The sequence below is a fragment of the Ixodes scapularis genome, unplaced genomic scaffold (genome assembly GCF_016920785.2).
Source record: "Ixodes scapularis isolate PalLabHiFi unplaced genomic scaffold, ASM1692078v2 PGA_scaffold9__187_contigs__length_104089568, whole genome shotgun sequence".
Classification (NCBI taxonomy): Eukaryota; Metazoa; Arthropoda; class Arachnida; order Ixodida; family Ixodidae; genus Ixodes; species Ixodes scapularis.
The window spans coordinates 86,140,401-86,153,844 of record NW_024609884.1 but is presented as its reverse complement, the minus strand read 5'-3'; the positions used below and the strand labels follow the sequence as shown (position 1 = coordinate 86,153,844).

General features: G+C 48.6%; 1 protein-coding gene across 1 annotated transcript; it reads right to left on the bottom strand.

Moving 5' to 3' along the window:
• On the bottom strand, positions 1-3,585 carry LOC115328094. The gene is made up of 2 exons (XM_040207958.3): positions 2,404-3,585; positions 1-1,941 (listed from the first exon to the last, which is right to left on the bottom strand). Exons 1-2 carry the CDS (start codon positions 3,583-3,585, stop codon positions 49-51), a joined length of 3,075 nt encoding a protein of 1,024 aa, XP_040063892.1. The 3' UTR covers positions 1-48.
• Positions 3,586-13,444: the final 9,859 nt, after the last annotated feature.

Genomic DNA, 13,444 nt, shown 5'->3' with positions numbered 1-13,444 from the left:
GTGGGGATGGAGGGTTATAAGGAGGGGATGTGGATGACTATGGTGCTATTAAATGAATTGATGAACCCCAGATTCCCTGATGAATTCAACCAGGGAGTCTAGGATCGCCTTTCGGTGCTGCTCCTGGCCTCTGGGGTGAGTCCAGTCGCTAAGCCTCCTTGGTTCGTCCTGAGCGGGTAATTTTTCCCACGCCGTTTTTCTGTGGGCTTCCAGGCCTTTGCACTCCCACAGTAAGTGCTTGATACCTGCCACCTTATTTTCTCTGCAGGCCTTGCAGATAGGGTCTTCTTCCTCCAGTAGCCCAAAGGCTGCCAGTTTGGCGGGCGTTAGTGCAGTGCCGGTTCTGATTCTCCGAAGTCTGGTCGCTTCCCATCTTCGATATCCATTTGGTAGTGGGTCTTCTTCTGTCGGTACGAGTCCCCTGAGGTAGGCTTTCCTAGCTTGTCTTGCCAGTGCGGCCTGCTCCATAGGGTCTTCCGTTTCCTCGTTGTCCTCCCGAGTGGTTGAGCCTGTCGCGGAGCTGTTGCTGCTGGCTGCCTCCGCTGCGACTCGGTGAGCCCACTCGTTCCCGGGAATCTGCGCATGGCCCGGAATCCACTCTAATGTCAGCACGATGCCCTTCGCTTTTAGCTCTCTGGCAATCGCTTTAATTCTCTTGGCCGTTCTGCTTTTGGGTTTGCTGTCTCGACACGCCCGGAGTGCTTCTTGTGAATCAGTAAAAATTCTCGCTCTCCTTGGTCCTTCCGTATTTTTCAGTATATCGATGGTCGCTTCAAGGATTGCCCTGAGTTCTGCTTCACGCACGGAGGAGTTCTCCGGTAGTCTCGTGGTGCTTTCTCTCCCTGTCTTGGGGTCGATCCAAGCCGTGACCGTGGTTATGTCAGTCTTGGATGCGTCCGTGTATCTGATTTCCTCTCCGTGCGCGTGTTCGTCGCACCACTTAGCGTGTTGTGTTGCCGCTCGTGCTCTGCGTCCTTGGTTATGCGTCCTGGGCAGGGGTCGATGATCAACGATGTTTGTGTCTTGCCACGGTGGTGCTGGGTCTTCCAATGGAGGTCTCCCCTCTGCCTCGTAGCCCATGATTTCAAGTAGCTTTCTGCCGTGGTTCGTTCTCTCAAGCCTTTGAAAGTGCGCTATGCTCTGCACCTCCGCTCGGTCTTGAATCTGGTTCATTCCTGCATTATTCTTTAGGTCTTCCAGGGCTGTATAATTGGGAAGTCCAGTGACAAGTCTCATGGTGCGGTGATTTAGTCGTTCTAATCGCTTCCATTGCGTTTTGGTTAGGTTGAGCCAATTACAGCTATATAGCGCCTTAGCCGTTAGTAGCGCGTTTGTCAAAATCCTGATTGTGTCTTCATCGGCTCCCCAGGACTTGGATGTCGTCTTTCGCACGAGCTTTAGAGTCTGTCCCCATGATTTTTCTAGAGCTGGTAACCATTTCGTACTGCGGGCGGTTTCTTCGAACGTCACGCCGAGTATCTTTATTTGCTTTTCTCTCTTTATTTTCTGTCCTTGGATGTGTAAGTCTACTTGGTCCGCGACGCCTTTTCGATGATCTCTCGGCCTGGCCACGACCATGAATTGAGTCTTTTCAGGCGACGCTTGCATGCCGACATTCTGGAGATACTCGAGGACTTCATCTATCCCTTGCTGCATGGTTTGTTCCTGGTTAGCCATTGCTCCTCCCTTTGTCCATAAGGTGATGTCGTCGGCATATATAGTAAATCCAAGGCCCGTAACGCGTCTGAGTCTGGCTGGAAGACCAGCCATCACCATGTTAAAGAGGGTTGGTGATATTACAGCCCCTTGCGGGACCCCCTTGCTGTTGGACATCTCTGGTCCCCTTGTTTTTCCGATTTTCACTTGAAACTTTCTGTCTGTGAGGAAGCTACGTATAAACCGAAGCGTTTTACCCCTCATACCACAGTCTTTGGCACCTTGAATGACTGCCCAGTGAGGAACCTCATCAAATGCCTTCTTGATATCCAGCGCTACAATAAGCCTTGGGTCTATCGCATCTTTGTCGGCCATCACTTCCTCGTAAAGGAGTTTTAGACTGTCCTGGGTGCCCATTGCCTCCCTGAAACCAGTCTGCCTGGCATCAAGTCTGTCGTAAGTCTCCAGGTACCACTGAATTCTACGCAGTACTATCTTCTCCATCGTTTTGCATACGTTGGATGTCAGTGAGACCGGCCTGAAGTTTTCAATCTTATCTTGCGGTTTTCCTGGCTTGGGTATAGGTGTGACCCAGGACAGCTTCCAGTGGCTGGGCAGCTCCCCTGTATCCCATATTCGGTTGTACTCTTCAAGCAAGCTCTCTTTAGCTGCAGCCGGGAGGTTCTTGAGAGCCGTATAAGTGACGCCGTCTGGCCCAGGTGCACTGTTCGTTTTGGTCGTGTGCACTGCCTCTAGGAGCTCACCCATGTTGATCACTTCATCCATGCCAGGTTCTTTCGGTGGGCGGACCCTCCAACCTCTCCGGTTGTGCCTCATCGTTCTGTCATGCAGGTTTGCCCGAGGGAAGAATAGCTGAGCGGCTTGGGTGGCAAGCTCGTCTTCCGTTATGTTTAATCGAAGTGCAAGATTCTGCGCTGCATTTCTTGTGCGTCTTTTCTTCGCTTCCATGCCGCGGTACGTGCGCCAGGCCTTGCCGAGTCCGGTTCTTGCATTAAAGGACTCGCAGTGAGACCTCCACTTGTGTCGGCTGAGTTCTTTGCTGTACCTGGTTGCTCTTGCCGACGCTAGATTGAGCTTAACCTTGTGTCGTGCGGTTCTATTCCTTCTGAAACGTTGCAAGGCCTGCAGTCTGCTAGCCCACAAGTTTAAGAGGTGCATGTCTGGTGTTGGGTCTCCAGGCTTGACCATGACTGTGGTTCTAGCCTTTGACATCGCCTGCTGGATGCTTGCCTCAATGCTGCTTTTCTCGTCAAGGTTCTGTAGTAGTATCTCCCTGAAGTGGTCCCATCGGATGATCGGTCGTGCTTCTTTGGTCCTGCCGTCCTTATGCTGCTCTACGGTAACATCTATGGGGTAGTGATCGCTGCCTAGATTGTCCCTCCATGGAGTCCATCGGATAGGCAGGGACTTTGAGGCCCACGTTAGGTCAGGAGTGGTGTCATGTTGCCGGGCTTGCTTGGCTAGCCTGGTCTTAACACCACTTTCGTTTTGTAGTGTGAGCCCAATCTCCTCCATGGCTTCGACGATGTCCCTACCCTTCCTGGTGTTAATACGGTAACCCCAATTCCTATGTTGAGCATTAAAATCACCTCCGATGACCAGCTGATCTTTATCGGCCAGCTCTGACAGATCGCGGATCCAGCTTTTTGTTTCTCCTTCTTCTGGTTTGGCCTTAGGTCTAATGTAGACTGAGGCCACCACAAGTCGCTGCTTGCCATTTTTAAGGCGCACCGCAACCACCTCTCTTTCTTCTGAGCAGAGTTTTGATGTGTCCAGTTGTGCCTGAGGGATGTGTCTAAGCACACCCACAGCTGCCCAGCCTTTTTTCTCCATGGGGCACTTCTCCCTATAACTAGGACGCGTTCGTATTGTAGGTACGGTGTAGAAGTTATAGCACGGTAGCGTCATGTGGGGCGTTCTGGTCTCTTGTAGGAGTAAAACCTGAGGCGGGGATTGGTGTTCAAAGCGGAGCTTAAGTTCTGCCCCTCGGGCCTGGAAAGAGGAGCAATTCCATTGAGTGATCCGGGTCTTTTTCGTGGTAGTCCGTCCAATCGTTTGGGTTTTAGCGTCCAGGCAGTAGGTCTTTTTTCAGTTCAAATAAGTCTTTGCGGATTTCTTCTAGCACTTGGAATATGACGCCGAATCCTGTGTCTACCTTGGTCTCTATTCGTTTCAGTTCGGCTTTGGTAGCGTGCCGTTCGTCCACCCGTGCCGTGTCTTTCTCTTTCGTTTCAGTGAGCTGCGGCTGCGGTTTTGGCTTGTTTTCATTGGCGATTATCTTGGCCCAGTCTGGAACCCAGTCCGTTGAAGCCCGTTCCTGTGAACCGCTCGGGTCACAACTGTTGACTTGGACCGTGGATTGTGTCGAATCGACTGCTTTAATCGCATCCGCATAGCTGGTCCTCTGCGGTCGCAGTGGTTGTCTTAGCTGTGAAGATTTCTTCCCTGGAATCTTGCGCTTGGGGCAGTCCTTGCTCGTAGCAACATGGGGTCCGTTGCAATTTCGACACTGCGGTTCCCTTTTGCAGTCCTCCATATCCTCTTCGTGGATGTAGCCACAAGATCCACATCGACGCTCGCGGCATGGGCAGACGTCGGTCATATGACCTAGGCCATGGCAGTTATAGCACACTATCGGTCTTGGTCTGTAGGGTTTTACGTTGAAGATTTGTCTAGAGAAGACTACCTTTTTAGGCAGCCGGGTGCCCTCGAAGGTGATGACTACAGCATTACTATCTTTTCCCATAAGCCTTGCGTAAACGACTTTTGCTGTCCGGCACTCCAGATCGGCTAACAGAGTCTCGGGGGTCTCTTCACTGGCATCTCCGTTGAGATAAATTACCCCTCTACTGTGATTATTTCCCATGGCTTTGTATGGTCGCAGGGCGTATGCTTTGTCTTTCTTGTTCAGCTCTGTGATTTTAAGGAGTTTTTCTGTCGTCTGTTCGTTGCGTGTGGTTATTGCGATCGTGTTCGTCTTGGGTTGGATTTGTATCCTATATTCTTCCTCGCACGTAATTCCCGCTTTTTCCACAGCATTCTTAATCTCTCTTGATCCGAATGTTTTGACATCCTCGCGGCATATAGGCTTGAGTACCACCGTTTGTGTAGGTGCTTGGCCTTTTGTCTTTTCTTCGGTCTCATCTGACGCTTTCACATCTAGATTTTCTGTTGGCGTCGTAGGTCGTTTGCGTCGACGCTTGTTTCTGCTCACTTGCCAATTGTCTAGCTGGGAAACATGGTCTAAAAAGCCGTTTCCTTCACCGGCAAGCGTAGCTTGCGACACTCCGAGAGAAGCGTTCGTTTTACCTTGCGGGTCGTTCAGTGCCGGAAAATCATTCGAAGGTGGATGGTAGACCATTTTGCAGTCGGGCGTTGGCTGGGTCGCTGTCCCTTCGTTTGGGACATCTTGTGGAATGGCGCTTCTTAGATTCAACGTGCCTTGCGCGTAGTGGACCAGAAGTTCAGTTATCAGTCTTCCTATGTCTTCTTTTGAAATTCCCAGATGCCTGAGAAGTCCCGTGTCAAGTTGTATGTCAATAGTCGTGACATCGGACGTCGGTGACTGCGTTGCATTCGCCGGGGTCTGGGGCCCGCAGGTGCCAGATATTAGGCTTACCGCTGACTCCATCTCCTCGATTTCCGAATTTGCCGATATGGACTCCGCCGGGTTCAGAATCGGTGGACCGAGGGTCCCTTGATTGCCCATGGCATTCTCCTCGATGATTGGGGTTGCGCTGGGGGGCTGACACCCCCCGAACGGAATGTAGAAACTGGTTTTGGTGGAGCGTTGAGAAAATCACGTCCGCCCGAAACGAAAACTTCTTCTTCCTCATCCATATATGTAGTGCGGCTCATTGGGTTGTAGCCTAAGCAAGCCGTAATTGTAGAATCTTCGTAAATAGTCCTCGGAGAATGTTCCCTGAATGCAGCGATGTACCCACGCCATGTTCTGAGGAGATTGAAAGGATGTCCCTGCATAAATTGGCAACATTTCAAGAAAGTTACAAAAGTTCTTTGGATGTTCTGAGAACGTTCTTAGAAACTTGTTAGGATATTCGAATATGTCGTTCTCAGAACGTTCTAAGAATGTCCCTCAGAAAACATTCCCCGAATGTAGCGAAAAGTGCCTGCGCCACATTCTGACAACGTTGATAGAATGTTCTTACATAAATTTCTCACATTCCAAGTATGTTGCCTATGTTCTTTTGCACATTGCCGGAATGTTCTCAGAACGTTATCGTGCTACGTGGGTAGGAGCTGCACGTTCCGCGGTACTCGGAGCTCTCGACGCCGTTCCTGCTTGCGCCGGAGCCTTTATAGGGACTCCGTCCAAAGCGCCAGTCGTGATTTCCAATTAACGTTTCTTCTAGAGAAATAATTTGCAGGCAAACACGCGGGGTATGCGCATTCGCCGTCTCAATCCACCTCCATCCAGCGGCTTGAAGGGTGGTGCACAAAAGCACCCGATGTCAAAAGCCCCGTGTCAAATGTCAAACACCCCGCTCTTTTTGCCCCGCTTTCAAAAGCCCCGGTTTCAGAAGCCCATGACTCGAATCCACCGTGTCAGGTGACCGGGTCCTCAACGTGACAGCGGGCGGGGCATTCTGCTTCTAACTAAAAGAAGTGTGCACGCGAGTTTTTTTAACGTAAACATGCCGTACCCGGGATTCTATAGTAAAGAATAATTGGATAAAGCTGTTCGTCGTCTTGAGGCGTTAATAGTCAAAACAAACAGAAAATATCAGTCACTGGAAAAACATTTAAAGTTACGGCTTTTATCAATAAACATTGAAGCAAAGCTTTAGTCGGCTCTGAAGCAGGCGCGGAATCATGGCTAGTTCCGACGAAATGATTTCTGTCCAAACTGTTAATCCACAGCTCATGGCGCCATACTTATCACAGCACCAAACACCAGTTCCATTCTAGAGATATTTATTCCCATCTAGGTAGATAAAGTCTGAGCCTGAGCTTCCTCCATGACAGCAGAGTGCATCGCTGGTGATGCAGATTAATGCAATTAATCTTATTTTGTTCCTTTCACTGAACGGAGTGTCTAGAGTTCCGTCCAGACGGAACAGGAGCAGACGCAGTAGAGTTCCGACCAGACGGAACGATAGCAGGCTCAGCACAGTTCCGTCCAGACGGACCGATAGCGGGCCCAGCAGAGTTCCGTCCAGACAAGGATAGCAGGCCCAGTAGGGTTCCATCCAGACGGAACAACCACAAGCCTGCAGTAGAGCCCCTTTTGTTCCGTCCCGAGGGCTCAATAGAGAATATGGTTCCTTCTCGTGTCCACGCTAAAGGGAAAATAACAAGCTCTAGGTCATTTTTTTTGGGAGAAATGCCAAGGGCGTTTTTTTTTTGTTTTTTTTCTTTTTTCGTTATTTACAAGGTGGGAGCCACAATACCAGGTTCTTATTATGCGAACCCCATTACAAAGTTATATGCCGCAATCAAGGAGAAATGGCGTGGGAAGGGGAGACAGGGAGTGCTCCTTCATTACAAGAATGCACTCAGCCTCTGGTCTTGCATTAGAATGGTTGTCATTCCTAAATAAAGCTTTGAAAATGATATCCATCGCATTCTCTGTGGCGAACCCCCAGTAACTACATACTCTTAAAAAAAAAAAAAAGCAACGAAAGAAATACCTGCATGGGAGGAGATCTTTAATGGATATATGAGGTAATAGAGGCCGGAGGTGCGTGGTTTGCAGAGGTGGGACAAACTGTTTTCTAGGAAGGAGTGCACATGTTATAGGATTGCTGGGACAAGTGAATTTAGCTTTAAAAGGAAAGGGACTAAATAAAATTAACATAGGAACATTGTCAGCTGTTACTCCGAAAATCGGTCAGGGGTGGAGCATCTAGGGATCATCTAGGGACCCGTGCTGGACGGAGCTTCAGTGGCGCGTTTGTCTTCCGTCTGGACGGAACTCCAGCGGCAACTGTCGTTCCGTCTGGACGGAACTCTACAGGGTTTGCCGATTTTCCGTCTGGACGGAACTCCAGCCACGGCCTTCACTGATACATTTCATAGACACTCAACAGACTAGGTTAATATATATTGAACAATGCAGGGTAGACCGTGACGAGGAATTTGGGACGGGGGCAGTGAGGACGGGGCTTTCGGCATGCCGGGAATACGGGACGGGGTAATTGAACGCGGGGTTTTTGAAATGTTCTGATATGACACGGGGCTTTTGCGACAGGGATTCTGCATGCGGGGCAATCGTGCTACACCTGGCTTGAATGCGATGCACTTCCCTATCGCATTGTGCTGTTCACATTGAGTTCAATAATGAGTCGATGCGCTAAAGTCGCATTCTTGGGTCACAGCTGTGCGAGTGAAAGGAAGGAAGGATTCACAAGGTTATGAACAGTAGGTCCTCAAAGCAATCTAATAGAAGAAAAAAAAAAAGGCAAAACGCTGTCCCCTTTTTCCCTTTTCACCCATTCATCTGTCACATAGAAGATCATGCTGCGGTTTGTAGCGTGGTTAGCCATGCGCCTCATGATCATGACGGGGAATCAATGTTGCCTGTCGGAGTCATATTTTTGTTCTGATTCTATCCAAGTGTCCAGAGATGTGATTACTGTGCCAAAGTGCTTGCCTTGCTACATTTCACCGGAATGGGAGGAATTTGGGCAATTGTTGTGACAAAAGTTAATTCCTCTCCCTAAATACTAAACTCGTAGCTCAGGCCCTGCTACACTGCTAGATTGTTAGATGCGCTTGTATGTAGTGATTTTGCATCACCCTAAGCCGCAGCGCAGCCACATGCTTTGAGAAAAGCATTCCTCCTGAAGCATAACCAACGATGGCGGGTATTTGAACACAAAACAAAGCAGCAGTTGATGAATGCTGATATGCAGCCCTCCATTTTACAGCATAGACGCTAGGGACGACGAGGCATTGATTGTGGCACACACTCGACTCCAGTATGAAGAACCTCCCGAAACAGGGCACCTCCCAAAGTCATACTGTAAAAGTGTGCACCGGCAGTATCCGAATTTGGCAGCTTTCGCTGTGGCAATGTGTGGCTCATATTTATTTCACAAAGATGAGCCACATGAACTTGCCGTTTGCCCAACTTTATGCTAGAAATAACAGCTTAGCCAACACCCGATGTGTATTGCCCAGGTGCTAAGCCGATGCAAAAGGATTTTATTTAAACAGCGCTTACCGACCGTGTCAACCTCGCTGCCTGCATCGCCAAGCCCTCTTCCCCGAACGGCAGCCTGGGTGGGCAGCAACGCAGGAGTCTGCCACGACGAAGGGACACGCCCCAGTGCCGCTTCTGTCCTCACTCCAGTCGTTATGTGCATTGCATCACCGCTCACGAAAGAACGCACACGGGGGAGAAGCCCTTCAAGTGTCGTGTGTGCTGGAGAGCGTTTTCCGAGAGGGCCAACCTGACGACGCACATGAGAATTCACACGGGGGAAAAGCAGTTCCGGTGCGAAGTTTGTCAGAGGGGATTGGCGCAGAGTTCTCACCTGGTGTGTTACAGGAGGGTCCATACGAGGGAGAGGCTGTACCAATGCAACACATGTGGGAAAGCATACGCTAGCAATTACGGCCTGCTGAAACACGGGGGGACGCACCAACGTAAGAAGCCATAGAGGTGCGAGGTACAAAAGGGATCTGTGGGAACATCGGAAAGGTCAAAGAGGGATCGGTGTTGCTCGATACATAGAGCTGGAAATGCCGGTACAAAAATGTCACCGCATGGAGACAAAATTGAAATAGGAAAACCAAAACATTATGCCACTTTTAGGGACAATGTTCGCTTCTACAAATGTGCTTAAAGGGCTTTTATTGGCGTTAATCACTCTGCCTTTTTTTCACCAAAAAACACATTCTGTTTCCTCGCATTGAAGGAAATGTTCACAAACATACAAAGTGTGTTTGCCTGGGCTGTGCATTGTTTTTTTTTTTTTTTTTTTTTTCTTTTGTTAAGATTGTTGAAGTCGGAGGTCAATTGCTCCACTAGGAGATGATGGGCATAAACCTGAACGGCTCGTTTTGTATCCAAGCCATGAGTGCAATTTGGAGTTCTAGGTGAATGTATCCCCTCTGTTTCGGGTTTTCTCAAGCGACTAGCATAGTTTGTCGTTTTCAAGTCCCTTCTCTTCTACAGAATCTAAGATTTTCTAGATAATGCCCCACTGTCTCCAGCCTTGCAATCGCGTTCGGAATAAATCTATATTTCTCGAAACTGCAGCTTGCTGGCAAGAGCATCGCTGGTTAGAATTTCTTGCTGCAGCTTCACGGCAGCAGTTGTCAGCTTTGAATTCTTCACAAAGTCTGCCAGCTTGCTGTGGCCTGCTGCGTAGCGCATCACTGCTCTTAGAGATGTGCCTCAACGGGTCACCACAGGATCGGGAGGCAAGCCAAATTTGGGAGTTTTACGTGTCAAACCTACGAAGGGCATCTGGCACGCCCCAGCGGAGGACTGAGGATTAATTTTGATCACCTGGGGATCTTATGACATGCAACCGAAAGCTCGATTTCACGGCGCCTTTACCGCAATAAGCCTCCGTCATATTGCGGGCACCTCGGCCGGGATTCGAACCCGCCACATGGGGGTTCGAGCCCGGCGCCCTCGCCCCGGAGCCACCGAGGCAAGGGCAGGTTTGTAGTGGAGATGATGAGCGAACAGTGGAGATGATGAGCGAACATTGTTTTGCGAATTTCAAAAGCACTTTTTTTTTTTTTTTTTTTTGTGAGAGACAAATGAAATCATAGTAGGGTGCATTCAACGAGGTAGAGGGCCTTGGAGCGATAAACTGGGATCCCGTTCATCAGGCCAAAGTGACCCCCACTTCGCTGCCGTCGTGTACAAGTTTGACCACTAGACTCGTGACCGTACCAAATCCTGAGGTTTTTACGCAAAGCTGAGCTGCGCTTTGTACGATGATAACTATAAAAAACATGATAAACTATTCTTTCAATACTGTTAGCCCCAGAGATCAGTGGCTAGCTCCAATAAAAAACCCAAATGCAGCACCGCAGCTGACGGCATCTAGCGGAGGTACTGCGAAGCTGCCCCTCGGTACTGTGATTAAAGGTCAATAATTAATTATTTGTGCGCGTTACTTCGTTAAAATCTAGACGTAAAACTAAAAGGGTACTTGTCTATTGGTCAAAAATGTGCAACATGGCGGCGTCCAATAGGCAACGTTATTAGATTAGCTCAGTATAATAGTACACCATAGCTCAGTTACGGAACTGCTCGTAGGCGCTGCTTGCACGAGCAGTACCCCCCTCACTCACCACGACTCTCTTCGAATAATAATAATAATAGTTTATTTACCATATACATGTATATATGGTGAGAGCTGGGGAAAAAAGCTTACAAGGAGCTTGACTGGTCCCCAGCCCCCTCACAGGAACACAGCGGTGTCGAAAATTATACAAAGCACAGATTATAGACGCTTTCAGCGCGCGCCAGATTGAGCCGCCATAGCCGACCTTTTCTTGTCTTATCGAGATGCCGAGCCACTGAAGCGGGCGTTGACGAGTCTCCACAAGGGCCTATGCTGGGGAGAGGGACACAGTAACACTTAAAATGGCAATAACCTGTCCTGCTGTGGTAATGATGAAGTGGAGCGAACGAAATAAGAGGGAACAAAAACTGAAGGTCGGTTATGGCGGCGCCCATGCACAGCTGCCTGAAAGCGTCTATACAAAGCAAAGAAGTCCACTAATGCAAAACAGGAATAAAACATATTAGAAAAAAGGAAGAAAAGCAAACACTGGGCCGAAAATGCCAACTAGACATCAGTCACACACAACAATGAAGAAAATGGAGTTGAAAAATACGAAAAAGTGAACACGACATTATTTCAAAGAATATATTCACGGGTCTCACGTGGGGTTAAAGATATCTCGTCGCTCAACGCGCTGGGCGGCTGCTATGGTAACTGCAGTGTATTCTATGGAATACATATTATGGTGCCTGGAACGCGTCTCCGACTGGTGTTTACCGCGTCCAAAAAAGTGGTCCCTCGATTTGTGCCTGGTGACGTCATACAAGTGTCATGCTGTTGACGGTCGCAATCCTGGCGGCGTCCCAGCAGCTGTAGTGTATGTAGCAGATGCCTGTTCTGCTGCAGGTCGCTTCCAGTGTGGCAGTCCACGGAAGTTTCAACAGTGAGAAGTTGGGACGCCGTGACGACAGCGACACTCACGTTCGCTTGTGCTTTTCGCCAGCATTTTTACGACCAACCGCCAGGATCGCGACATGCAACAGCATGACACTCCGGCTTCTGTGACGTCATTTGTTGCCACTTCGGAACCACTTTTGATGGACGCTAAACACACCAGTCGGAGACGCGCTCCAGGCAACATAATACATACGTTTCGAAGCACAGCGTCTAGGACTCTAGATCGTGGTCAACGTCTGCTCTATGCAGAGCCGTATAAATGGGGCTAGTTTGGCCAGTCCATGATCTCGCCGCCGTAACGCCCCCCTCCCGAGTGAGCCAATCAACCAGCGGCGCAGAGCAAGAGCCGTGAGCGCAGGCGCGTGAACTCCCGGCTACTCCCAGCTGATCGGGGAGGGCCGCCATTTTTATTCATTCGCCCGGCGGAACGCATGGGATCGACATTCAAATTTCGGTCCTTTCCTTTTATTTTGCGAGCTCTGGCAAGAAAATTATATAGTGTTATTCCTCGGTGGCTTAAAAAGCTAACGAATGAAGTTCTCCACCTTTGAACACAAACTTTTATTCAGGCGAAAAAAGAAATAAGCCCTTAGCAGACGACGCGTCCTCAACGGTGCTGGGCGCCGACAGCGTTGCGTCAAAATGGCGGTCGTCTCCTCTTTGCTATGTCTTTCTTTGCTCCCTTCTTTCTCTCTCGCTCCTTCGGCGCTCTCCTCCCTTTTACTTTTCTCCTCTCCGGCGCCCAGACTTGTACGTAACTTAAGTACTCTACTGAAGTTACTGTATCTTAAATACCTTTGTGAGTAACTTAGTATCTTGCAAATACTTTCGAACGTCAGTGTTTAGTACTCTAACTTAAATACTTTTTCAAGTAACTTGTACTCACTTTAAAGTTACTTTTAAGTTACTTTCTATTTTTTATTTTCTTTAAAGGCGGGAAGTTTGGAAAATATTGAACTCCAGTTATTTTGGCTAGGCGCCCTGCCATTGCAGATTCATTTCGTACCAGGTAATAGAGTGCACTTCCGTGCATAAATACCCCACTCTTCACGAACTCTTCTTCCTTCGGCACAATGTCGCGGTGCCTTCGAGCGCGTCTGTCGAACGGCTATTCAGCATCGGCGGACATGTGTAAAAAAAAAAAAAAAAATCAGGGGCAGACTATTGGACACGAATTTCGAAAAGGAGCTGTTCCTGCGAGGGAACAAAGCTTTTTGGTAATGGCGTTTTAATTTTCACTTTTGCAAGTAAATAAAGGTTACTTGAATGACGTTTTTATTTTTGTTTCATTCGTAGTTACTTGGTACCTCCTAGAAGCCTGAGTGGCAGCCAAAGTCTAGCTAAGAGATTTCCAGGAGATTCCATAGTAGCTGGGAGGAAGAATTTTTTCTGACTTCGGTTGTGCTTGACAATGAATTGCAGAGGAAACTGTAACTTGAGAGTATCTTGATGTAACAAGTTACTTTTTGGAGTATTTTGTACTTTACTGAATTACTTTACCAATTTGAGTATTTAGTACTCTACTCAGTTACTATTTTTTGTGATTCTCAGTAACTTAACTTAAATTCTTTTAGTGAGTATATTGTGCAAGCCTG